The sequence below is a fragment of the Rhinolophus sinicus genome, chromosome 13, assembly GCF_057876585.1.
Source record: "Rhinolophus sinicus isolate RSI-liver-muscle chromosome 13, RSI-T2T, whole genome shotgun sequence".
NCBI lineage: Eukaryota > Metazoa > Chordata > Mammalia > Chiroptera > Rhinolophidae > Rhinolophus > Rhinolophus sinicus.
In genome coordinates, this window is record NC_142513.1 from 24,148,213 (window position 1) to 24,173,224 (window position 25,012).

Consider the following 25,012-nt stretch of genomic DNA (forward strand, 5'->3'; position numbering starts at 1 on the left):
CAGAGAAGCCAAGTCTGACGAAACAGGTTTTCACAGAGAAAAGATTTATTCTTCCAGCTGCTAAATGAGGTGACTGGAGACAAGGCTCTCATCAGTCTCCCTGAATAAAGACTTAGAGCAAATTTAAAGAAGAATGGTAAAAATAAACTATACATATTTATTAATTTGAATTTGAAAGTCTTGATGGATAATCTTGGAACTAAGTCATCTAAAAAAACAGGAAGCTGAGAGGAAGTATAAAGAAATTCCAAGTTGGCAAGGTTTGATTGGGTGGGATTTGGTGCCTGGCTAAGTGCACTTTCTGAGAACCCCTCGCTTCTGAATATTGCCCACATGGACCGGGTCAGCACATGGTTTCCGGCTAGGGGCAAATTTTGATTCAGGACCCCTATTGGGGTTAGTTGGAGTTCATTTGCTGGTTTTCTGTGCCTGTGTAAGCCTCTGGGAGTGTGGATCTGGTTTGATCTTGTGGTTCCCGGGGCTCTGTGAGGAAGCCCGCTGTTATCTCCTGAAAACAAACAAACAAACAAACAAACAGACAAACAAAAAAACCTATTAGTATCTTATTTCAGTTTTAGGATTTGGTTTCAATTACATTAGAATTTGTTCCAGTTTCCCCCATGCCAGCAAGAATGAGCCCAACTTGAAGCAAATATTGCTCTTGCTCTCTTTAAAGAGATTCTTGGATCCAGGTGTCAGCTTACAAAGGCGGGAAATTTCCCCGAAAAGTTTGAGAACATCTTTAGGCATCCAGGCCACTGGAAAAACTTTCAATGTCATCACTTCACAGTGCTGCAGAACATAAATGGTATCAGTTCCTCAAATAGCAAAGCATCTAAAAGATGTATATCATACAAATTCTTCTTCCAGACCCTGAGTGGTTTCATACATTGCTCTCTCCTTTAAAGCTACTGCAATCCTGTGTGGTCCTGTGTGACTCCTATTTTATAGATGTGGAAATAGGCTCATAGTATGTTATTGAGTTGCCCAGGTCAAATATGTAGCCAGTATATGTTTTCCAGTATCTGAACCCAGGTCTCCGCCTTATAAGACCTCATAGGGTAAACATCTCCACTCTGATTTGTCTAAAGGACCTTGAACATGTCCGTACTCAGTGTCTGATGGATCACAAGATTATATGGTCTTTACTGGATCATTTTGTCCAAAGATTCCTATACTTGGACATTGTAGGTCAACAAAATTTTGAAAAATAATTTCATACTTTATTTTTCCTGGGAAAAATATTTTTAACTAGCCTGCCAGTTACTATAAATAGCATTCCACAGAAGAAAGGATATTTAAACACCATGGAAATAGAAAGGAAATAATTCATTTCTTCATTTATTCAACAATATTACCAGAGTGTTTATTTTTAAAAATCACTTAAAGTCTTGAAAAAGAATCTTTAAAGTATACAGTAACTGAAAAAATGTGCAATCAGACAAGCTACTAAAGTAGGCAGGAAAAGTGAGAGTAGCTGGTATTGGAATCAAGATCCTCCTGCCTCACTCTTTCCAGCTCAAGACAAACTCCAGTCCAGACGGGTACAGCCCTGAACATAGGGCTGCCTCCTGCCCAGCTCCCAGTTGAAATACTATTTTAAGAATTCTCAGCCTACTTGAAATTACTTCTCCTCAGCTACATATCATTAAAGAGATAAAGATATAAAAGATATAAAAGACATATCCATTATTGAACCAATGCCAAAATCAAAGTGGCTAACTCCCTGTATAAATTGTACAGCTTGGTCATAGGATTGCTCTCTCTTCCTCTGGCTCTGAATCGATGATGAATATAAAGGTCTGATTGCACCTAATGTCACAGTCGCTTCCATGACCTTCATTCTCAGCAGGCCGTTTTTCTCTCTTATCACATTTAAGTTGTGTTTATGGGATAATGGAGCAGCTGATATTTTGGAATTGCATGTGTGTGTGTGTGTGTGTGTGTGTGTGTGTGTGTGTGTGTGTGTATCTGTGTGTGATTCTGAGAGGAACATATATAAAGATCCCTCCCTGAGGGCATCAAGGACCGTGAGAAGGAGCAGCAGGAGCTGTGGGCAGCAGGTCTCCAGGGAGGAGAGGCACTTAAGGCAGAATCTGTGGAAGCTTCTGGTGGCTCTTTCTCTTAGGCTGTTACCCTTGAGAAAGGGAAGGGACAGCAGAGATTGAGGGGATACTTAGGGGAGCAATGAAAGAGCTGTGGATAACATGTCAACATTTAAAAATCTGCTCATCATTTAAGAAATGTTCCCTCTGTGTCTCTTATGTCCCCACTGTCCTACTCCTGGGACAACTGTCATGAGAGGACAGGTAGCCTGTGAGATAGGACTCTGCCACCTCAGCCTTCCTCCCCAGGTCCTGACCCTCCTTCCCCATCCTTTTCACTCTGTCACACAGAAGGTCAGAGCGGGAACAGCCCTCAGAGCAGCCGATCCAGGACTTCTCAACATTACTCTAAAATGTGGATTCTTTTTGTCCAAAGGACCCAAGTGATGAAATAATCTAGAGATGGTCTCCAAGGGAACTACCTATTTAACTGCCCCTAATTCAGCTCCTCTGCCCACTTCCTCCACAGAAGCCCTATGACACTGTGGACACCTTGAAAGCCCTTGATCCGGTGAATCACTTTCAGGACCCCCCTGCCCCGCATTTCCTGGGTTTTGGGATCTCTGAGACTCCTGAGGGTATTGAGAGATGTGCATCACCTTCTCTTAACTCCCTGTGGGCCCTGACCCTGTGTGACCTGTGGGCTGGCCCCTCCTCCTGACCTTTCCCCTTCTGGGACAGCCCTTGGCCTGCCCTCCCTGCCCAACAACTTACAGTCAGGCCCTCAGCTTCCTGTGGACATAGATGGCAGAGACACCTACTGCCAGCAACAGCTTGAGGCCCAGGAGGAAAGCGATGAGGAATTGAGTAGACTTTGCTGGGCCTGGAAATAAGGGACAGGAGAAGCCATTAGAGGGGCCATTAGGGGAGACTGTTACCAGGGGCCACCATTTACTCCATCTGAGGTTACCTGGGCTCGTCAATGCTCTGAAGCTTTTGCACCTGCTCTGGGCTCAGGCTCAAGGTAGAAATTGGGATAAAGAAGATGAAGCCCAGGACTTACTTAGAGCAACAACAGAGCTACAGAGAAGGTTGGATTCTCCACTTCAATGGGCCTGCTTGGCCTTATAGGGCCCTCATGGGGGATATGGGACCCTGGGGTGTGGGGTAGGGACCTATGGATCAAAGCTCTCGGCAATCTTCAGTCCACTTCTGGGCTGCTGAGGACAATGGCAGCTGCATAGATACTTATCTCCAAAATTGTCCTCTCCACACTAAAAGAAGAAACAAATAAAAACGGGAAATGCAATCACAAAGATCCTAATAAGTGAAAGAGGGAGGCAGGAGAGTCAGAGAAGGGGTTGTGACCTCAGAAGCAGAGCTGACAGATGGGGGGCCCTAAGCCAAGGAGTGTGGGGGCCTCTAGGGGCTGGAAAAGACAGGAAGTTCGTTCTCCTCTAGAGGCTCCAGAAGGAACTCAGTGCAATCAACATTGTAGACTTCTGACCTCTAGAACTGTAAAGGGAGTAAATTTGAGTTGTTTTAAGGCACTAAACCTGTGGTAATTTGTTACAGCAGCCATAGGAACCTAATACAAGGAGGCAGGGACATTTTCAAACGACTGATGTGATTAAAGGGAAAGGCACAATTTAAAGCGCATATATTGTGGGAGAAAGCAAGGAAAAAGGAAGAAGTGCCGTTTGAGTGCTAAAGGAAAAAGAAAGGGGGAGGGAACTTCAGAGTCGATAAGACAAAAAAAGAATCAAAAACATTGCAGGACTCAATACATTTTTTTCCACTTTCAACACGATCCAACAAACCCAAACTCTCTAACATACCTGGATTATGCTGCACTGACAGAGAAGAGGTTCATTAATGTGAAATATTAATGAACCAAAAACATGACCAAGAAGATATCCATCCTCACACCAGGCCCACTGGTCCAGGACTGCAGTGGCCGGAGCCTCAGACACGGGCGGAGGTGAGGCATCCAGTGCAGAGGGCACACTTGGCTCCAGCAGCCAAGCTAAACCACCCACACCATTTCCAGCCTTAGTACATAGCAAGGGTGCCAGGTCAGCCACACTGAGAGAACCAGGAAGTAGCAGCCTGGTCTGAGCCCCAGCAGGAGGCGGAGACAGAAAAGCAAACCAAAGCGAGTCCAGACAGTGGAGGTGGTGGAGACTCAGTTCTCCTGCTCTGCTGTTCAGTACAACCCTGAACACTAGCAGTGACGCCAGGTACAAGCATAAGACTCTGAGAGATGGAAGAGGATGGCAGACTGGCTGGGGACCTGGGGACTAAAGGAAAACACAGACCAGGCATCATAGCTGCTCTCTCCTAACTCCACAGGCACAGAAGGTGACCAGGTTGGCATTACAAAAGGTTGGAAAATCAGTAATCTAAGTTTGCACCTCATGAAATGAGAAAAGGGGGAACAAATCAATGCAAAAAAAAAAAAAAGCAGAAAAAGTCTATTACAAATAGTAGAAAAATGAATGAATTTGAAAATGGAGATACAATATAGAAAAACCGATGAAACAAATTGAATTTTTTGAAATGATGAACAACATTGAAAAACTTCTACCAAGACTGATGAATTATAAAGGAGAAATCACATGTTTCCAATATCAGAAATGAAACAGGGGAGATGAATACAGACTCTGTAGACATCAAAAGGAAAATGAGGGTCTATTATAAACAACTCTACAGGAGACATTGAACAACATAGGGAAAATGGACAAATTTCCTCAAAACTGATCACCCACCACAATTCACTCAATTTGAAATGAGTAATGTGAATAGTTCTAAACTATTCAAAATCTTTTTCAAATCCGAAAAAGGTGATGTCATGTGAAAATTGTACCAAGCTGTTAGAGATGTATTGAAATAAATTTTCATGCACAAAAAAAAACAGATATAAAAGAAATTTGGTGAAATTTGGCTTTATAGTCCATTTTGATGACATTAGGGAATTATTGCCTATTTTATTAAGTTTGTAATGGTATTAGTTTGTAGAAAAACCGATGACCTTAATCATATGCCCACACAATTACGGCTGCATTTTCATTAGATGTGCATATATGACTAAGTTAGTGGACACATTTATGCACCTTCTGTATAGCTCTTATTTTCAGGGCACTGTTTGTCCTCCCCTTCCTATGTTTACTCTCCCAGCAGGCAGCGACATGGACACTAGGTGGCCTACACTGACCCAGCAGATAGGACATCACCATAGGACATGTTGGGACAAACATGGGCCTTTGAAAGGTCTTCTGTAGTAAAGACTCCTGGAATCAGGCCCGATGCCCTCCTGATGTTAAAACATGGTAGAGAAATAAGTCACATTTTCTTTGCACAAAGGGTCTCTGTAAGTCCTTAGGACAGTGCCCAGCTGAGGGGGAGCGTATCTCTAATTAGCACATATTTGTTATACACACTGGTGGTCCATGCTCTCAGGGACTCAGATGTAGAATGATTAATTTAGCCCAATCACCTGGTGTGAGGACAAGAAGTTGTTCCCCAAGTCCCTTCTGTAAAACTCCAAGCTCACAGCGAGGTTGCATCAGGGAAAACGATCAGAGATGAACTGCAATTTTCATACAGTAAATAGGCAGGAGGCAATTGTGATTACTGTTGGTTCATTGTCATAAATCAAGGGACAAAGGAGGCCCATGCTGTGGCCACTCATGGTCACCTGGGGGCCTGGACCAGATGGAAACGTCTAGGATGGAAAAGAGACCAGGCAGCCATGAGAAAGACCAAGGAGGAGGGCGGTGGGCAGACAGGGATGGTGATCGCAGTAACTGTAGGTGAGGAAAGCAAGAGGCAGGGCGCTGTGAACACGTGATCTCCCTCCTTCCTTCTTTAATGTAAATTGATGCAATGTGTATTGATCTTTAGGACGATCTATAAAGATAGAAACCAATTCTTACCAGTGGTGACTCTTGGAGTGTGAGATTTGGGAGGGGAGCACACTTCAAAATTCTACTTCCTAGCTGTAGATTTCTAGATTATTTTATAATAAACACAAATTATTGCTCTTAAAATTAAAAATTAATGAAATGTAAAACCTGGATTAGTTGGAGTGGAGGCCTCACCAGTATTTATGTCTGACCCCTGGTCCTTCTGGTGGACAGAGGCCTCCAGGGTAAGGTGTATGGTGACCGCCGGCTGCCCATCGTGCTCCACCTGGCAGGTGAGCATCACGTCCTCCCTGTGGGCAGATAAATTCACGAGGAGCCAGCTCATCTGGTTAAAGGTTCCATCATTGTTCTCTGTGAGGGTCAAGGCCGTTTCTGCTCGGGACAAGTTTCCATTCACCAACCATGTCACCTGTAGGCGCCGGGGGTAGAACTTCTTCACCCAGCAGGTGATGTTCATCTGGTTCCCTTCCACAGGCTGTTGGGTAACCTCCAGGGTGGGCGGAACTGAAAGAACACAGGGCAGAAGCTCTGACCTCAAGGAACAGACAGATCACAGGGGAGGGCTCCATAACTTAGCTCCTCCCCCCATAGCAAGGGGACCAACCAGGACACTGCCAGGCATACAGCAGGTGCTCAAACACTGAGGGTACTTCTTGCATATGAATGAAATCACTAAGTATGGTGCCTGCACACAGTAGGTGCTCAAGGACTCCTAGTTCCTATTAGGGTAATATGAGTGAATTCAATAAATAAAGGCCCTGCATGCATTGGAACCTACTAACTGTGGCAAAATGAATGACATCACCAAGCACACAGTGACCTCCCTCATAGTAGGTGCTCAGTAAGTGGAGTTGCTATTTGTAAAGCAATGAAAGTACCTACAGAGTAGTAGCTGTCAGGTGACAGCTGCCATTAAACAATAGTGAGTGACCAGCACACACAGGGGCCTGGTGATGGGAAGGACTGTCAGGAATTAGATTCCAGGCAATTCCAGGCCTGGAGCAAAAGCAGGGGGAGGAGCAGGCTTGGAGGTTGGGGGTCAGGTGTGGGCTCGTCTGGGTGGGAGGGGATCTACCTCGGATGGTCTCAGACAAGTTGGCAGTCCCACGAAGAGGAGGGCTCCCCTGCAGGGTGACGTGGTCCACCTCGCAGACCAGCTGAGAGCGAAAGTCCCCAGGGGCCAACACCAGCCTGGCTGTGCTGAAGATGCTGTAGGAAGCGCTGTCTCCCTCTGGGTCCACGGTGGTCTGGGAGGCTGGGAGCTCATTCCCATCTTTGAACCATTTCAGGGTGATGTGTCGGGGGGAGAAGCCGTGGGACTCACAGGTGAAGCTCACTGTCTCCTTAGGCGGGGCCCTCCCCGTGAGGTCTGATACCACAGGGGGAGAGGGTTTGGCTACAAAAGGAGCATAATGAACAATAACCATGATTGTGATGATCACCAATAAGGATAAGCATGTGACACTGTTTAGAAGCTTCTCACGTGTTATTTTTAATCTTTCTAATAATGTAGGGAGGGTGGTGTCCTCATCCTCATCTTACAGTGGAGGACACACGTCAACCGTAAGTGAGGGGCGGGGCCAACATGCAAATCCAGGCCTGCGTTCATCATCCACGTTCTTTCAGGTGATTCCCACAATCTGGGCACAGAAACAAAATTACTGATCGGTCTCACACTTCATCTGAACGGTTCCTAGCTTTCCTGAAACCCTCACAGACCCCTGGACAGGAGCTGTGATTATCACCATTTCCCAGACGAGGAACCTGAGGACTGAGGAATCGGAGACTTGCCAAAACCACAGAGTGATGGGGAAATAGCCCCACTGCTCCCTGGTGTCCTGATACCATCCTGCAAGGTTGTGTGATTCTCCACATTCTGAAGGTGAGGACACTGAGGCCCAGTAATAAGAACTGAGCCACAACCTTGAAATAACACCTGACATGAAGTGCTTCTCTGTGCTAGGGTTCACACAGAGTCCTTCAAATCCTTCCAGCTCTCCTTAAAAGGAGTCCACGATTATCACCGTTTGACAGATGAGAAAACTGAGGCTGAGAGAAATGAAGGGACAGTCTCATCACCCCCACTTGTCCCAGGGGTATTTCCTGGGGCCTCCCCATCCTTCACCTCCATCAGCAGAGCACATGCCCCACCTACATGTGCTCCACACTCACGACCATCCTCCCTTTTCTCTCTGAGATTCTTGCCTTCAAGCCATTACAGGGAGAATAACCTCTGAGTGTCCCGGCCTGATGACCTCTTAGCAGTAAGCGGAAGATGTAGGCTTCTGACAAATGACTGTGCAATATGAACGCTTTTCACGCGGGGCCACAGCAGCCTATAGGAAACCCTTCCCCCTCCTCATCCTCAGTCTGCAGAGTCAGGAACTCGCATGCAGGCTGTTGCTGGGGTGGCAGTGGCTCCTCTCTGCTCTATCCAGGCCACTGTCCCCAGGCTGCTCCTGCGGGCTGCTCAGTGAAGGAAAACACCATGAAAGTGGGGGGAAAAGACTACTGAATGCTTAAAATTTTTGTATTAAAGTACAGTTGGCACAGAATGTACTATTAGGTGTAAAATATAGTGATTAGACATTTATTCATATGATATGCTCACCATGTTATGTCTAGTAACCCTCTGTCACCGTGGACACTTATGATATTTCTGACTGTATTCTCCGTGCAGTACACACATTTCTGTGACTTATTCATTTTATAACTGGAATATTGTACCTCTTTTCCCATTCACCTTTTTCCTCCATTCCCCAACAACACTCTCTCTCTGGCAACCATCAGTTTTTCTGTATTTGTGAGTCTGTTTTTGTTTTGTTTTGTTTTGTTTTGTCTCTTTGTTTAAATTCCACATATAAGTGAAATCATAAGGTTATTTGTCTTTCTTTGTCTGACTTATTCCACCTAGCATAATACCCACATCTACGACGGATATGAAGTTATATGCACACAAATTGAAGTCCATGTCCCCTCTAACCTAGCAGTGCCACTTTGACTGGCCTATCCCTCATGATTAGGCTGACACATGGACACAGTTATCCCTTATAGCACCATTTTAATAACTGAAAGTTGGGAGTAACTTACGTCCATCAGGAGACACTATAAATGACGATGCTGTCTCCATTCGCTGGAGTGTTAGCAGCTGTTGAGCAATGCGCAGCTCTAGGTGCTAATATGGACCCTTGATTTGGGGCGATGTGGCTGATGGTTGGACAGGTCCCCAATCACCTCAGGCATTAGGGTCTGAATATGAGGGTATCTGAATCTTCGGGAAACCAATGAAAAAGATGAGTCTGGCTCTTGGTTAAATGCTTCAGTATACTGAGCTTTCATTCCATGCCTGCTATGTGCCAGGCTTTTCCACGGAGAGAGAGACCAGAGCCGGGACAAGAAGGAGCCAGCCTAGAATCAGATCAGACTCTGGACCAATCCCCTCATGTCCTGGCCCTGTGACCATGGGCAAGGCCCCTGTCACATCTTGGCCTCAGCTCACAACCGCGTATAGCGGGTAGGTTAGGCTGGTGTAAAGGTCCTTCGAGTGCTGACATTCCAGGATTCAGGATCCTGGGCCCCTGGTAGAAAATCCTCATTAAGCATGTTTGCTGCCTCAGTGGGGTGACCTCTAAGAACCCTCATGGGGACATCCTCCCTGGGTGAGGGACATTCTAAGAAAACCCGACTGTGTTCAGAGCCTTCACTGACTAGGTGAGTCGGTGCCTGAGCAACAGGAAAGTTTTCTGGAAATACGTACAGTGACTACCCAAACTCTGGGCATCTCACCCAACCATGGCTGTCAGAATAAACCCTGAGTCTGCCTTTTCAGAATTTTTTCTCAGTGTGATCATTCTGAAGTTGAAATAAAGAAACATGTTCTCCTTTGCACCTTATTCTTCGTTGTTGCTCAAATAATGGACATCATTCTTATTAACTTGTCACCCAACAGGGGACAAAGGAGGCTAACACTGTACTCACCACTCACAGTGAGCCGAGTGCCTGGTCCAGACTTAAACAGCATTTTTAGAAATAATTGCCTCTGGAACTTCACACAGTAGTAGGTACCGGCGTCTGCGGGGGTGATGTCACTGATGCGGATGGAAAAGTCCATGTTGTTTCTCCAAGTGGCGTCTGTAACACTTGTTACTCTAGGAAAGAAGCTTCCCTCATTTCCTTTGAAACTGTAGATTAGCTCCCGGCCTGGCCCTGTCCCCCTGAACCACTGGATGGGCCCCACCGGGAGCAGGGAGGTCACAATGCAGGGCAGAGTGGCCGTCTCTCCAGCTGCAACAAACACTGACGTCTCAGGCTGAATCACCTGCAGCTCCTTCTCACCTGCCCCTCCTGGAGGGAAACACAGCAGTGATTTATTCATCCTTATGTGATCCTGTAGGTTTTGTCAAGTGATTATCAACAACAGGTTTCACTGACTGAGCCCACTCTGTGAATGGGCCTTGAACTCATTACACTGCGTGTGTCATCTTGAGGAACACTCACAATGAGACAGTAAACAAAACTCTGTAAGAAATGAGGAAACTGAGGCACAGAGAGGTTAAATGATTTGGCAGAGTGCATGTGAGTGCTGAGCCCACTCTGGAGCTGTCATGCTTCCCCAAATATTTCTGGCTCTACACCTGCTGGTGTCAGGAGAGTTGTACTTCTACACCATTGCATTGGGTGGCATGATGAGACTTCTTTAGACCACTGATCTGTGAGCAGAGCTGATGAATATAGTTAGTGGGATATGTGTGTAACTGCAAGAACATCTATGCATCAACTTTCGTCTTCCACAAAGTCCTACATGTTATGAATATGTCGGCTCCATCAGCCTGGAAACTTGAGTGACAGTGATGTGCAGAGTTCCCAACAAACAATGAACTTGTCGTGTAAATAAGAAGTGAAACGTTATTTCAATTTCTTAAGATTCTTTTCCTCTAGCATAATCATGTTATGTTAGTTTCCTAAGGCTGCTTGAAGAAAATACCAAAATCCTAATGGTTTAAACCAGAGGTGTCCAAACATTTTCAGTGGTTTTCACCAAGGGCCATATGCAGTATAATACACAAACAGTCGGGCCACTCACTCGAGGTGAAGTACGTATTGCCTCGCCTGGTTTATTTAAGTAAACTAAATATATTTTTGGAATTTGCTGTGGGCCAATTAACAATGGTTTGCGGGCCGCAGTTGGCCTGTGGGTCGCAGTTTGGACACCCCTGGTTTAAACCAACAGAGATTTATCATCTCATAGTTCTGGAGGTTAGAATGAGAAATTGATGTTCCTAGGATTACATATGAGTCATTCAAGGTGCATTCCTTTTGTCGTCTCTGTTCCTTTCCTTTCCAAGTTCTAGAGGTCGCCACATGCTTTTTCTTATGGTTCCTATCTTCCTATCACTCCAACCTCTTGTTTCCATTGCCATGTCCTCAAATTTGACTTTTCTACTTCATTTTTATAGGGACTCTTATAAATATATAGTGTCAACCTGATCATCTAGGATAATCTTTCCATATCAAGAATCCTAACCTAATTGCTTCTGTAAAATCTGTTTTGCTATATAAAGCAAAATATTCATAGTCTCTGGGTGGTAGGACATGGACCTCTTTTGTGGGGGGACTATTGTTCTGTTTACCACACACATCTCTCTTGACTGTTACAGAAACCAGTTTTTACAACTAAAAACCTATGTATGTCACACAGTATGAATGGCAAGAAAACTTAGTTGAATTAGAAGAAGAACCATGTTTGCAGTGCACTGGGGAAACAGTTTGCAAATAAAAGTAGAAATCAATTAAGAAGTTACATGACATATTCACAAATACAAAGAAATCAAACAACGTAATTAAAATGATCACTAGTCAAAGAATAAATCACAGGAGTGTTTAGAGAATACCTTGAAGCTACTGAGAATGAAAACAGAATTACCAAATCCTATGATGCAACAAAAGCAGGGATAGAGGTAACTTTATGACTATAAATGCAGACATTTAAAAGGGAAATGATCAGAAATCAATATACCTTTAGAAATTAAAAAGAGAAGAGAAAATATTAATCCAATATTTAAGATAGCTGAAGGAAGGAAATAAGAAAAACTAGTGCAGAGATAAAGAAATTATGAATAGCGAAACAACAGAAAAAGTCAACAAAATTATGAGAGAATCTTCAAGTACAGAATACAATTCACAATACTTTAGTTAGATTGACTCAGAAAAAAAAGAGAAGACACAAGTAAATAAAATTAGAAAAATACAGGACATTTATAACAACTTTACAGAAATAAGAATAATTATAATAGAGCACTACGAAGAATTGTACACCAATAAATTTGATAACCCAAAGAAAATGGACAAATTCCTAGAAACACAGGTCTTACCAAGACTGAATTATGAAAAAGTAGAAAATTTGAATAGACCTATTACCAATAAGAAGATTAAATCAGTAATCAAAAATCTTCCAACAAAAGAAAGCCCAAGATCATTTGGCTTCACTGGTGAATTTTACCAATCATTGAAAGAAAAACTAACACTAATCCTCTACAAACTCTTCCAAAAAATTCAAAAGAAAGAAAGACTTCTTACTTATTTAGAGTCATTCTGAGACTAATTCTCAGGGCAGCATTATCTTGATAACAATGGCGAGCAAAAGAAATATAAGAAAACTACAGACCAATATGTCTTATGAAAACTGATGCAACAAACCTCAACAAGACATTAGCAAACCGAATCCAACAGCATATTAAAGGAATTATACATCACAATCAACTGGGATTAATTCCTGGAGATAAAGATGGTTCAACATATGAAAACCTAACAATATCATGTATCACATTAATAGAATGAAGGGCAAAAACACCACGTGATCATCTCATTTGCTTCAGAAAAGCATTTGACAAAACTCAACATTTTTCATGACAGAAATTATCAATAAACTAGGAATAAATGGAAACTTCTGCAAAATGATAAAATATTATATATGAAAACTTATCGCTAATATCATCCTGCATGGTGAAAATCTGAACGCTTTTCCTTTAATATCAAAACAAGACAGGGGTGTCCACTTTACCGCTGATATTCAACACAATAATGAAAGTTCCAGAAGGAGCAATTAGATAAGGAAAGTAAATAAAAGACATTCAAATTGGACAGAAACAAATAAAACTATCTCTGTGTGCCCATGACATGACTTTATATGTAGCAACCCTCTAGTTTCCACACTCACTCACACATGTACACACAGAATACTCTGTTAGAACTAATACATGATATCAGAAATCTTGTGGGATACAAATCAACACACAAAACTCAGTTGTTTTTCTATACACTTGTGATGAATAATCTAAAAGGAAATTAAGCAAATAATTCCCTTTACAACAACATCAAAAAGTATCAAATGCATAGGAGTAAATTTTATCATTGATATGGAAGAGGCATACACTGAAAGGTGCAAAACATTGCTGAAAGAAATTTAAAAAGACATATATAAATGGAAAAACATTTTGTGTTCATGAATTAGAAGACTTAATATTGTTTAAATGTCAATAGCACCTAAAGCATTTAACAAATTCAATAAAATCCCTGTCAAAACCTCAATGGCATTTTCTACAGAAATGGAAAAGCCTATTTCAAAATTCATGTGACATTCCAAAGGGCCCCACATAACAAAAATATCTTGAAAGACAACATAGTTGGGCGACTCATATTTCCTGATTTAAAAAGTTACGGAAAACTACAGTAATCAAAATATGGTGGTACTTGCATTAAAACAGATATACAGACCAACGGATTAGAATAGAGAGCCTGGAAATAAACCCTCACATATATGGTGAAATGATTTTCAACACGGGGGCCAAGACCATTCAATGGGGAAAGGACAATGTTTCAACACATGATACTGGAATAACATCATCAAAACAATGAAGCTGAACTCTAATCTTACATCACATACAAAGATGAACTTAGCATAGAACAGAAACCTAAATATAAGTGCTAAAACTATAAGATTTTAGAAAAAAAAACCCAGGTGAAACTTTAAATGACTTTGGATTTGGTGTTGATTTCTTGGATATGACATCAAAAGCACAGGTGACAAAAAAAAAATACATAGAGTGGATTTTACATAAACTGAAAGCTTTATATAAAGCTTTTTTCAGAATACTATCAAGAGTGTGAACAGACAGCTCACAAAATAGGAGAAAATATTTCCAAAGTATGTACTCCTAAGGGATTAATATTCAAAACACATAAAGAACTCCTACAATTCAACAAAAAACCTAACAACCCAATAAAAATGGACAGAGGACTTGAATAGACATTTCTCCAAGGACGATATACAAATGGTCAGTAAGCACCTGAAAAGATGCTCAGCATCACTGTCATTAGGAAAACGTAAACAGAAAACACAATGAGATTAACTGCATATTCCTTACGATGACTATTACTAAAAAACAAAATTAAAATAAAACCAGAAATAAGTGCTGACAAAGATGTGAAGAAATTGACACCCTTGTGCATTGCTCGTAAAAATATAAAAATTGTGCAGCCACTGTGGAAAACAGTGGTGGTTTCTTAAGAAGTTAAACATACCATGTATTTAAGGTGTATTATTCCCCCAAAGCAAAGCAGCTACTCAAACAGGTACTTTGCACATCCTTGCTCATAGCAGCCATATTCACAGTCGCCGACGGTAGTAGCAACAAGCCCAATACCCACCAACAGGTGAACGGATACACAAAATGTGCTGCATATGTACACACAGTGGAATATTATGCAGCCTGAAAAAGCAATGACATCCTAATAGGTCCTATAACATGGATAAGCCTTGAAAATATTATGCTAAGTGAAAACTTCCAGATAGAAATGGACAAATGTGAGTTCCCTTATATGAAGAACCTAGAAAAAGCAAATTCATAGACACAAAAGAATAGCCGTTAGCAGGTGCTGGGGTCGCGGGAGGGAAAATGGGGATTTGTATTTCAATGGGTACACAGTTTCTGCCTAGCACGTAGAAAAAGTTCTGGGAATATTTAGTGATGATAATTTCAAAACATTATGTGCAAACTTAACGCCACTGAATTTTATTCTTAAAAGTGGTTAAATAGTAAATTTTATGTTATGACTATTTTACCACAGACACACACACACACACACACACACACACACACACACAGTGTATTAAAACAAGTATATCACTCCATATAGAGTCTTTGAATTGGACTAAATGAGTAAAGGAAAAAGATAAACTTTGTCTCTGTAGATTGGAAAACCTGCACTGGAATTGGGACATAGAACCCTGAAGGAAGCAAGCAAGGAAACAGCAGATGTGAAACTGGGGTTTCCAAAACAATTGTGGGTGAGTCTCCATGTTTGGACAATGAGTTATTAGTTGAATGGACATGAGTTCACCTTTGGACCAATTATCTAACTTTAGGTGCAAAATTATCCAGTTCGATTTCATTGCCTCAGTGACTAGCCAGTTTCTGGAAACACAGAGAAATACAAAAACTTTGCTTGATTTGAAATGTCCTAAAAAACAGGCATGAATTTTGGTGGCAGGGATATAAATCAGAGGAGGATGCAGCTGTGACAACACAAATCCTGTGTTCTTTTCTATTTTTCAGTTTCTCCTCAGGGAGACAAATTGTGGGTCACGTTGGCAGAGTGTGAGCTAGGAGACCTACCCATTTAGCACCATTTGTGACCAACATGCCTCCTAAGGAGGCCACATGCTGTCACAGGGCAGGTCCTTTGGTGCCAAGAACATCAGGTGGTTTGTTTTCTAAACTGAAGTAGAAGATTGGAGACGGGGAAGCTGAACTCCTAGGACAAAAATGTGAAGATATGTGAATGAATTTTGGAGAGAGAATAGGAAGGAATCGAGAAGGAGGAGAGAAGAGGGATCATCCGGAGGGTCGAGAGAAGCAGGGAATAGCAAAAGCTCTGCCACCTGTGCACCTATAATTCTCATATTGACATCGGTGGCCCAGTGCTTTCCCCTGAACCCTGAATTTGCATGGCCAACTGTCCACTCACATTTTCCTTGAATGGAAATCAGTATTTCACAGTTCACATGTACAAAACTGAATTCCTGAATTGCCCCACAGCCCTCTGTATCTCAGCTCAGCCACCTTTATTCCTCCAGGTGCTCAGGTCCCAAACACCTGGGGTCTTGCTTTCTCGCCCCAATCCTCTGCATCACAAAATCCTTTTGCCTCCCCTTCAGCTGCATCCAAAATCTACATCTTTCCCCTCTCTCTGCTGCTCACCCAGGGCAAGGCACTTTTTGCCGTTTGGATGAATGCATTGACCTGTTAATGCAGAGCTTGCTTCTCTCCATGTCCTGTGGTAGTTAGTTCTCAACTGAATGCAGAAATAATTTAACACTCCTGTCAGCTCATGTCATGTCTTCGTTTGAAACCTTGCAATGGCAACCTTTTCACTCAGAACAAAAGCTTAAATCCCTGAACACAGCAGGAAGATTCTAGTCTCAGGACCTTTGTACATACTACTCACTGCCAGGAAGGCTCTTCCCCCAGGTAAACATATCACTCACTTCCAACCTTCTTTTAATCTTGGCTCAAACCTCCCTTCTCAGTTTTGCTCGCCCAGACTTCTCTATTCAAAATACACCCCACCTTACAGATTCCCCTAATTTTCTTATCCAGCAATACTTTAATTTTTTTTATTAACACTCATCACTTTCCAATATACTATATTTCTTATTTATTATGTCTATTGTTGGAAATAAACTTAATGTAAGTTAGGTGCCCCTCTGTGCCTTCCACTTGTTGCGTCAGGGGAACCCTCTGTCCGAGTGGCACCTGGACATTGACTGCCCAGTCAGCAGGAGTAAACTTGGGGAGGCCTCGCCAGCCCCCCTGGTTGAACAATAGCTGACCCGCCAGTGGAACGCACGAATAGGATCACGTAGGTTGCCCTGTGGCCACAGTCACCTCATGTACATTGTGAAACTGCCGGAATCATGTCCCCTGTCGTCTACCCTAGATAATTACCCCAAAACTTGTGATTCATTGTCCCCAGGCTTGCTGATTGTAGTCGCTATGGCCTAGCATTCTTCCCTGACTGGTAATCTATTGGGAAAATCCCTATATAATTAGTGTCCTGGGGGAGCCCTAGTCGGAACTCTCCATCGGGGACGCTCGCTGGACACACCTGAAGCCAAGACGCTGTCTCGGTTCCCCAGCACCTTGGAAACACTCTTTGGGTGGTAAGAACTCCTCGTTGCTCTTTGTCCTACTTTGGTTTTATTCTGTCTATCTTACTTATTGCCTCACTTAATAAATAGTGTTTTGCTGCCTCAACTCCATATCAGCGTGCATGGTGAATGCGTATTCGACACCCAAATTCTGTGGCCACTTAAAACGTAGCCCCTTGCTGCTACATTTTGGCGCTGTGAGCAGGATACGCAACCACCATGCCGTTTGGGAGGAAAGGAGACCCTGAGGCTCCCGTGCCCCTTGTGCCGGGTTGGGAAGAACTCCCGTGTTCTCAGCTGGCCCAGGACTGGGCTCGGGGCTCTGGCCTCGCTGAAAACTGGGATACATGGGTCGCTAATGCTGAGTCTCTGCAGCTGCTGACGTGCCTGCAGGCTGTCAGCACTGCAGAAAAGAAGTCAGTTGCTTGCCGTGGTTGGGCAATTCTAACTGCCTACCGAAAGATGCAAGAAAACAAGGAAAGCCTGCTTAAGGAAAAATTGGAAATGGAAAAGGAAATTTGTGACCAACAAAGTCGTTTGTCCATGTTACAATGTCAGAATTAATTATATTTTGGCTGATCAGGCTGGAAATTACCAGACTATTGCTGAGACTGCAGCTGTTAGAGCTGCAAAATCTAAATATAAAAGAAGGAGAGGAAAGGTAGGGTCTCAGAAGGTACATGCTGTTACAGCCTCTGCGAAGGCAGATTGGCATCCCGATACGTGGGATGGGGATATTTGGGACGATATAGACAGTGATCAGGAGGCTTGGGATGAACTGGAGGAGCAGGTTTAACGGGGAGATGAGGGAAAACCTCCGTTTGGTGCACGTCCTATTGTGCCCCGAGGGAAGAGAGGGATATGGCTACGGGCAATGTAGCAGGGAAAACAACTATTGGAGATTTTACCCAACAAGAGATTAATAACATATTATCGAGATTCACCCAAAGGCCAGGTGAAGCCTTAATCACCTGGATGATCTGAATAGTGGATCAAGGGGCTGGAGGAATAATGTTAGATGTCACTGATCCCTTGAAATTTATATCTGTAACCTCCAACCCACATGTGCAGGAAGCTCTTAGGGAATATCACACTCAGGATCAGGGAGGACAGACTAATCTGATAGCCCTTGCAGCACAGCGCTGTAACCCCCAATATCCAACTGACACTTCATCGCCCTCTAGTGACCGTCGGTGATATAGGCTTCGAGACGGTATTATGAAATTAAAAGAATGCATGGAAACTGCTATAATGGTTGGAGAGGCGGATGCATACTTTGAGACCCGCGTGGGGGAGTCCCTCATCGTAATGTGTTGGTGTGCACCACTCCGCCTGCTTACAGGAACTTGATGATGACTTGTCTCCTGAGTGAAACAGGGAATACACTGGGAGCGGTCCTGGATAGGATGACCCAGTTAGGGGATATGGGGGATTGGAGAGAGAGCGCACATCCTTCCAAAGGGCAACCCCCAAATCCCAGCAAGTTCTCTAAAAGAGACATGTTTCAGGCCTTGTTAAATGCTGGAGCAAAAAGAGAGGAAATAGATGGGATTCCAACTTCAGATATGTGGAAGCTATATAAGAAAAAGGTAAAGCACGCAAGAAAGGCAGACATCAGAAAGGGGAACAGAGAGAGAGAGAGAGAGAGAGAGAGAGAGAGAGAGAAGAACCGGAGCTTATGGGATCTAGTGCTCGGCCACCTCCACGTCAGGGTTTATACCCTGATTTTAACCCTTTTCTCCAGGCTGCCCGATAGGGATCAGGTCAAACTCCGGTGTAAATTAACATTGCTAGAAGATATTCGCCCACATATTGATTTGACTATTTATCGGAAAAATGGGTCCCATACTGTAGCTACAGCTTTAATTGACACCAGAGCGGAGGCCTCTTTAGTTTATGGGAATCCACAGAAATTTAAAGGCCGCCCTTGACTACAACTGGCATTGAGGGGGCGAAATTTCAGCTAAACAAGTTACTCTTAACATAAAGATTGGGCAGTTTCCCAAAAGAGAATATTCTGTAGTAATAGTTCCCATTAAGGAATACATAATTGGGACAGACATTCTTAGAGGGATGTCCCTAAATTTAGAAGATGGAAAATATCCATTTGCAGTACGGGCTTTCAAAATTCTGTTTGTTACAGTGGGGCACCTACATATGACACCAGTTGAATTACCTGAACCTATTGAAATTGTGACATTGAAACAATATCGGATTCCTGGAGGACACCAAGAAATTACGGATACAATACAAGATTATGTAAAAACTGGAGTCTTGGTGCCCACCACCTCTCCTTGTAATAGTCCAGTCTGGCCAGTAAAAAAGACAGATGGATCCTGGCGCATGACTGTAGATTATAGGGGAGTAAATAAAGTCACTCTGCCTTTATATACTGCCGGACCCGATACTATTACTTTAATTGATCGTGTCCAAAAATTTCCAGGCAACTGGTATGCTGTTGTTGACTTGGTTAGTGCATTCTTTACAATTCCAATTGGTAGCAGGTTTTGGCCTCAGTTTGCCTTTACGTGGAATGGGAGACAATATACATTCACTGGCAAAATGTGCATTTTGCTGATCCATTACCAAACTGGACACCTAGGGCCACAAGCTATGTACAGGTGGGCACAGGCAGTGGGGAATTCATGTTCTCCACTCAATATTAAAGGAAATTAATAATCAACTTGAAATTTGTCAAATGGATAAACGACGGTTCAGTCTAGAAATTGTAACAGGGGAATAGGCCAGAGGCCATATGCCTGCTCAAATCTGACAAAGTGATTATATTGGCTCATTACCAAAGAGTAGAGGATGCCAGTATATTTGCACCTGTGTTGACACATATTCTGGAGTATTAGTGACCATTCCTTTTGCTCGGGCCACTCAAAAGAATACTTGCAAATTATTAGAAGTAATAATTTTACTCTATGGAATTCCAACCTAAGTCCAGAGTGATAATGGATCCCACTTTAAAGGTAAGGAGGCACAGACATTTTGCCACCAACATGGCATAGAATGGTTGTAACACATCCCTTATTATCCACAAGCATCAGGCTTAATTGAGAGAAGGAATGGCTCACTAAAAGAGAAATTAAAGAAATTGAGACAAAATTCTTATCAACATTGGAAAGATCATTTACCTACGGCCTATGACAGTTAAACAACAGGCCTCTAGGGGATACTACTCCCCTCGGCTGTATGTTAACTTCTAACCTACAGATTAGAAAAACATCTGAACGAAGTTTACAGTGGTGGGCCATAGATGAACGTGCCAACCCCCATATTTGGGAACCCTAGAGTCAGCAGGCAATGATCTAAGGACTCTGGAAGCAGTTGATATACCGCCTGGGCAGATTGTCACCATCCCCACAGGACTGGGGACTGAGATTCCCACCAGTCATTTCAGCTGGATTGCACCTCGATCCAGCCTGGCAGTGAAAGGACTGCACATAATGGCTGGAATAATTGATGCAGATTATGTTGGCGAAATTCAAGTATTACTGCATGTTACATCTGAAGCCATCACCCTCAATGCACAAGACCGCATTGCACAATGATAGTCCCCTATCTGAAGGGGCAATGGCGTCAGTTAGATGCCCCTCCTCCTGTAACAACCCAAAACAGGAGGATTCGGCTCCTCTGAGCTAAAGGGAGAGACAAGAGTGTGGGTCAAGCCCACCCCTACTGCCGCTCCTCTTAAGGCCCAAGTGGTTGCCACAGGAAGTAATACCTTAGCAGTAATGCTTCCTGGTCAAGAAAAAATTGAACTTCTGCCCTCTAATCAAATGTTTCTTCGGGAAGGAACAGTGGTCTTGGAATTGGACGGCCCTAGCCTTGCTGATTCTGACTTGGACGGCACCAGCGGACTCCAGACCCATCTCCTTCCAACGTGATGAGAACATCTGGATCTACCTGGCCAAGACTGTAATGAACGTTTCGCATTTCTGCTTGACCGAAGGGACCTACGTTGAACAAACTTTATCTTCTTGTTTGATAGGAGTGTGCCTCCCCAACTGGACTCAAGCTATAAATCTGACCAAAGGCCCTTTACTGAGAGAAAAGTATATTGATGTAAATCAACTAGGCCGTCCTTACCCCTACAAGACACTTGATAGGTTTTCTATCTGGGTTCAAAATGTGACTTCACCTTGTGATTGTGTTTTCTTTACCAAAGGTTTTAAACGAATTAAGGATATATCTCATTTTGATTGCAATATTATTGTTATGGTAGCCAAGTAATTTCTTACATAAAATTACATTCTGGATGGTTTTTAATCTGTGGCAGGATGGCCTATTCTTATATACCTGCTAATTCCATGGGTGGGCCCTGTACAATAGGGCGATTTACTGTATTCATGTCTCAAATGAGTCACATAAATATGACGACCCCTGTAATTAGAGAAAGGCAAAGCCTACCCCCAAATTGTGTATCTGACCTGTCCTTATTTAGCCCCACAGAATATGTTTCCCTTAGTTTGTTTGTTCTCCCAGCCATGTCCATTGCTTTAAATGTTGAGATAAGTCATTTAGCATGTAGCATGGCTAAGGCCATTAATGCTACCTCTAAAGCTATATCAAAAATTAAGTAAAGTTCAGAAAGCAGTATTGCAGAAAAGGGCTGCTATTGATTATCCCCTGCTGCGACATAATCATAGATGTAAAGAGTTTAAGGGAATGTGCTGTTTTAATCCATCTGATAACTCCCGACTAACTGAAGAATTACCTCAAGGACATGCATGTTTTGTCTGAACGAATTACACAGAGAGAGAGCTTCTTTGGCCTGGATTTATCTGCTATTACAAATTGGATCAGGTCTCGGTGGCCAAATTTTAAAGAGTGGATATATTTGATTATTGCTTTCATTGCTACTGTGTTATGCACCTGCTGCTGTATTCAGTTATGCCCATTGTGTCCTCAAGCATGGACTTTATGCTATTCTCACCGCCGACAGCCATAAGAAACATACCCCAAGCAGAAGTCCCAAAGGGTCAAGGGCTGAATGTAAAGTAAATATAATGTGAGTTAGGTGCCCCTCTGTGCCTTCCACTTGGTGTCAGGGGAACCCTCTGTCCGAGTGGCACCCGGACATTGACTGCCCAGTCAGCAGGAGTAAACTCGGGGAGGCCTCGCCAGCCCCCCTGGTTGAACAATAGCTGACCCGCCAGTGGAACGCACGAATAGGATCACGTAGGTTGCCCTGTGGCCACAGTCACCTCATGTACATTGTGAAACTGCTGGAATCATGTCCCCTGCTGTCTACCCTAGATAATTACCCTGAAACTTGTGATTCATTGTCCCCATGCTTGCTGATTGTAACCGCTATGGCCTAGCATTCTTCCCTGACTGGTAATCTATTGGGAAAATCCCTATATAATTAGTGTCCTGGGGAAGCCCTAGTCGGAACTCTCCATCGGGGATGCTCGCTGGACACACCTGAAGCCAAGATGCTGTCTCGGTTTCCCAGCACCTTGGAAACACTCTTTGGGTGGTGAGAACTCACTGCTGCTCTTTGTCTTACTTTGCTTTATTCTGTCTATCTTACTTATTGCCTCACTTAATAAATAGTGTTTTGCTGCCTCATCTCCGTCTCTGTCTGCATGGTGAATGCGTATTCGACACCCAAATTCTGTGGCCACTTAAAACGTAGCCCCTTGCTGCTATAATTGTTTACTCTCAATTCCCCTGTAGACATGGGTTCCCTGAGGGCAGCTACTTTGTCTGTTTTATTCACCGATGCACCCCAAGTTCCTTTGACTGTTCCTGGCACATGGTTTGTATCCAGTATGTATTTGTATGTTGTGTGCCTTGCCCAGTGCGACACCTCCCTGAGACCCAAAGTCTATTTCAGGTGGGAAAAGCTATGGAAATTACCTCAGAAACTGAGTTTCTCATGGAGAGGACTTGATGAGAAGTGAAAGCATCTTGTGCATATTCAGGAAGCAGGAGAACCCAGGAGAAGAAAACCACAAACTTTCTTCCCCACACCCACCCTTCCCACACTCACTGACAGAAGCGGCAAAAATCTCATGGGATGCAAGTGGGCCACAGGCATTTAAGAAGAGTAAGGGTTAAACCCGTGAGCTCCAGAATCAGACTCTGCATTTAAATCATACCTCTACCATTTATAATTGAGTGACCTTGAAACTCTGTGTGCTTTTGTTTTCTTATCTGTAGGTAAGGATGAGAAGTGTATGTACCTTGGATATAACGGTCACATGAGATAATAGCCCTGGGCAGTTCCAACAGTATCTGCCCATGGTGAGTATTCCAGAAATGAAACATTATTGCTCAATAGATTTCTCGAGCCTTCAGCTGGTATTAGATGATACAGGTATCAATACACATATAAATATGGATCTGGATATAATTACAGGTACAGCTCATACATGCAGGAATCTCGGTATCTTTGATCTCCTTCCTTCTTAAATCCTCATCCCATCCCTCATGGAAGAAGGACTCCAAGATAGTAATGCACAAAAGTTCTGCTCATTTTACCAACAGAGAACGATGTTTTTTTTAAGAGATCGGAGGAGGATATCTGATAAGTTTGGACAAGTAGAAAGGAGGGAGGGAGGCTGAGACACAGAGAAACCAAACATCTGTCCATGTGCATTTCATGAAGACTGAAAATTGATTTGAAGAGACAATAAGGAAAGCCTTTTCAGAATCTTGTGCGCATATGTATGTGTACATTCCTCACACTCACTCATACACGTACACACATAGATATATGCATTCACATGTATATATGTATAAAAGTGTGGCCTAGCCTGCTAACATGCTATTCTGCAGGTTGTTTTGAGGATTAAGTGAAAATACAATACATATGAGAAGCTTAGTAAAATTTTGCTCATAGGACCACCCCAACACATCATAACAAAGGTGTGTGAGTAACACAGCAGATTTGAATTCTCCTGATATCACAGGGCTATGGTGGATGATAACTATTCTGTTCGCTTCTCAGTGTTGTCTGATTTTTGTGCAATCAGCCTCCACTGAGAAGCTGAGCAGCATAACATGGTTAAAAGAACAAACTCTGGAGCTGGTTGGACCAAACTGAATCCTGGCTGAACCACTCACTGCCTTACACAGGTGACATTGGGCAAATTCCTCTCTCTGCCTCATTTTCTTCATCTACAAATTAGGGAAACAGTCATAGTTCTCACACAGGGATGTTGTGAGGATTAGACAAGTTAATACACACAGAGCTGTCGCCGTTCTGCTTTGAAGCATCATCTGTTTTCATTCCTCTGATCCCAGATAAAATGCTGAGACCCCTGATTTCATGCTCAGATAATGCCCAGTCCTTAGCCTTCTGTGGCAACACTGGGTGACACACTGTGTTTTCCTGAGGCCCTAAAAGTCGAGGGGCAGCAGGAGGACCGGGGGGGTAGGAGAGGGGTTTATACCCCAAGGCGTGCTCACCTGTGAGTCCCAGCAGTAGAGTCAGCAGCAGACAAGGAGGGGGCTGGGGCCAGGAGGCAGGGACGGTCATCCTGGAGGCCTGAGGAGCCTGCTCTGTCCACATGTGAGCTGGGAGAACCTGGATCTCTGCTCTGTGAGAGGAGTAAAGCCCCTCCTCCTCTTGTTATATAAGAGGAAGTGTCTGAGATGGGGTGAAATGGCTGTGACACAGTCGCGTGCTACTAGATTCTAGACAGTTCCTGATTCTGGATTGTGAATTAGAATCAGGCAGTGAAGGTAGCTACAAAGTGCAGAGTTATTCGTCTTACAATTTCAGAGACTTGGACAGGACTAAAAGCAATCGTGCTTTCTCCCCTCCACTGGGCGCCTCCCCCCTTTTTAGGTCTTCATGGAGATGCCTCATTTGG

The 25,012-nt window shown here is 43.3% G+C and overlaps 1 protein-coding gene across 1 annotated transcript; it reads right to left on the reverse strand.

Moving 5' to 3' along the window:
• Positions 1-24,739, reverse strand: LOC141568036 (signal-regulatory protein beta-1-like). The gene is made up of 6 exons (XM_088789220.1): positions 24,606-24,739; positions 9,950-10,315; positions 7,047-7,367; positions 6,119-6,475; positions 2,820-2,928; positions 1-508 (listed from the first exon to the last, which is right to left on the reverse strand). The coding sequence occupies exons 1-5, from the start codon at positions 24,706-24,708 to the stop codon at positions 2,822-2,824; spliced, it is 1,254 nt and encodes a 417-aa protein (XP_088645346.1). The 5' UTR covers positions 24,709-24,739; the 3' UTR covers positions 1-508; positions 2,820-2,821.
• Positions 24,740-25,012: the final 273 nt, after the last annotated feature.

Coding starts and splice junctions, on each gene's coding strand:
- LOC141568036 (XM_088789220.1), bottom strand. CDS start 24,708: ATGTGGACAGAGCAGGCTCCTCAGGCCTCCAGGATGACCGTCCCTGCC. Junction 10,316..24,605: donor TCTACTGCTGGGACTCACAG/GTGAGCACGCCT, acceptor GTTTCCCTCCAG/GAGGGGCAGGTGAGAAGGAG. Junction 2,929..6,118: donor CTCCACTCCAACTAATCCAG/GTTTTACATTTC, acceptor CCTTATTTCCAG/GCCCAGCAAAGTCTACTCAA.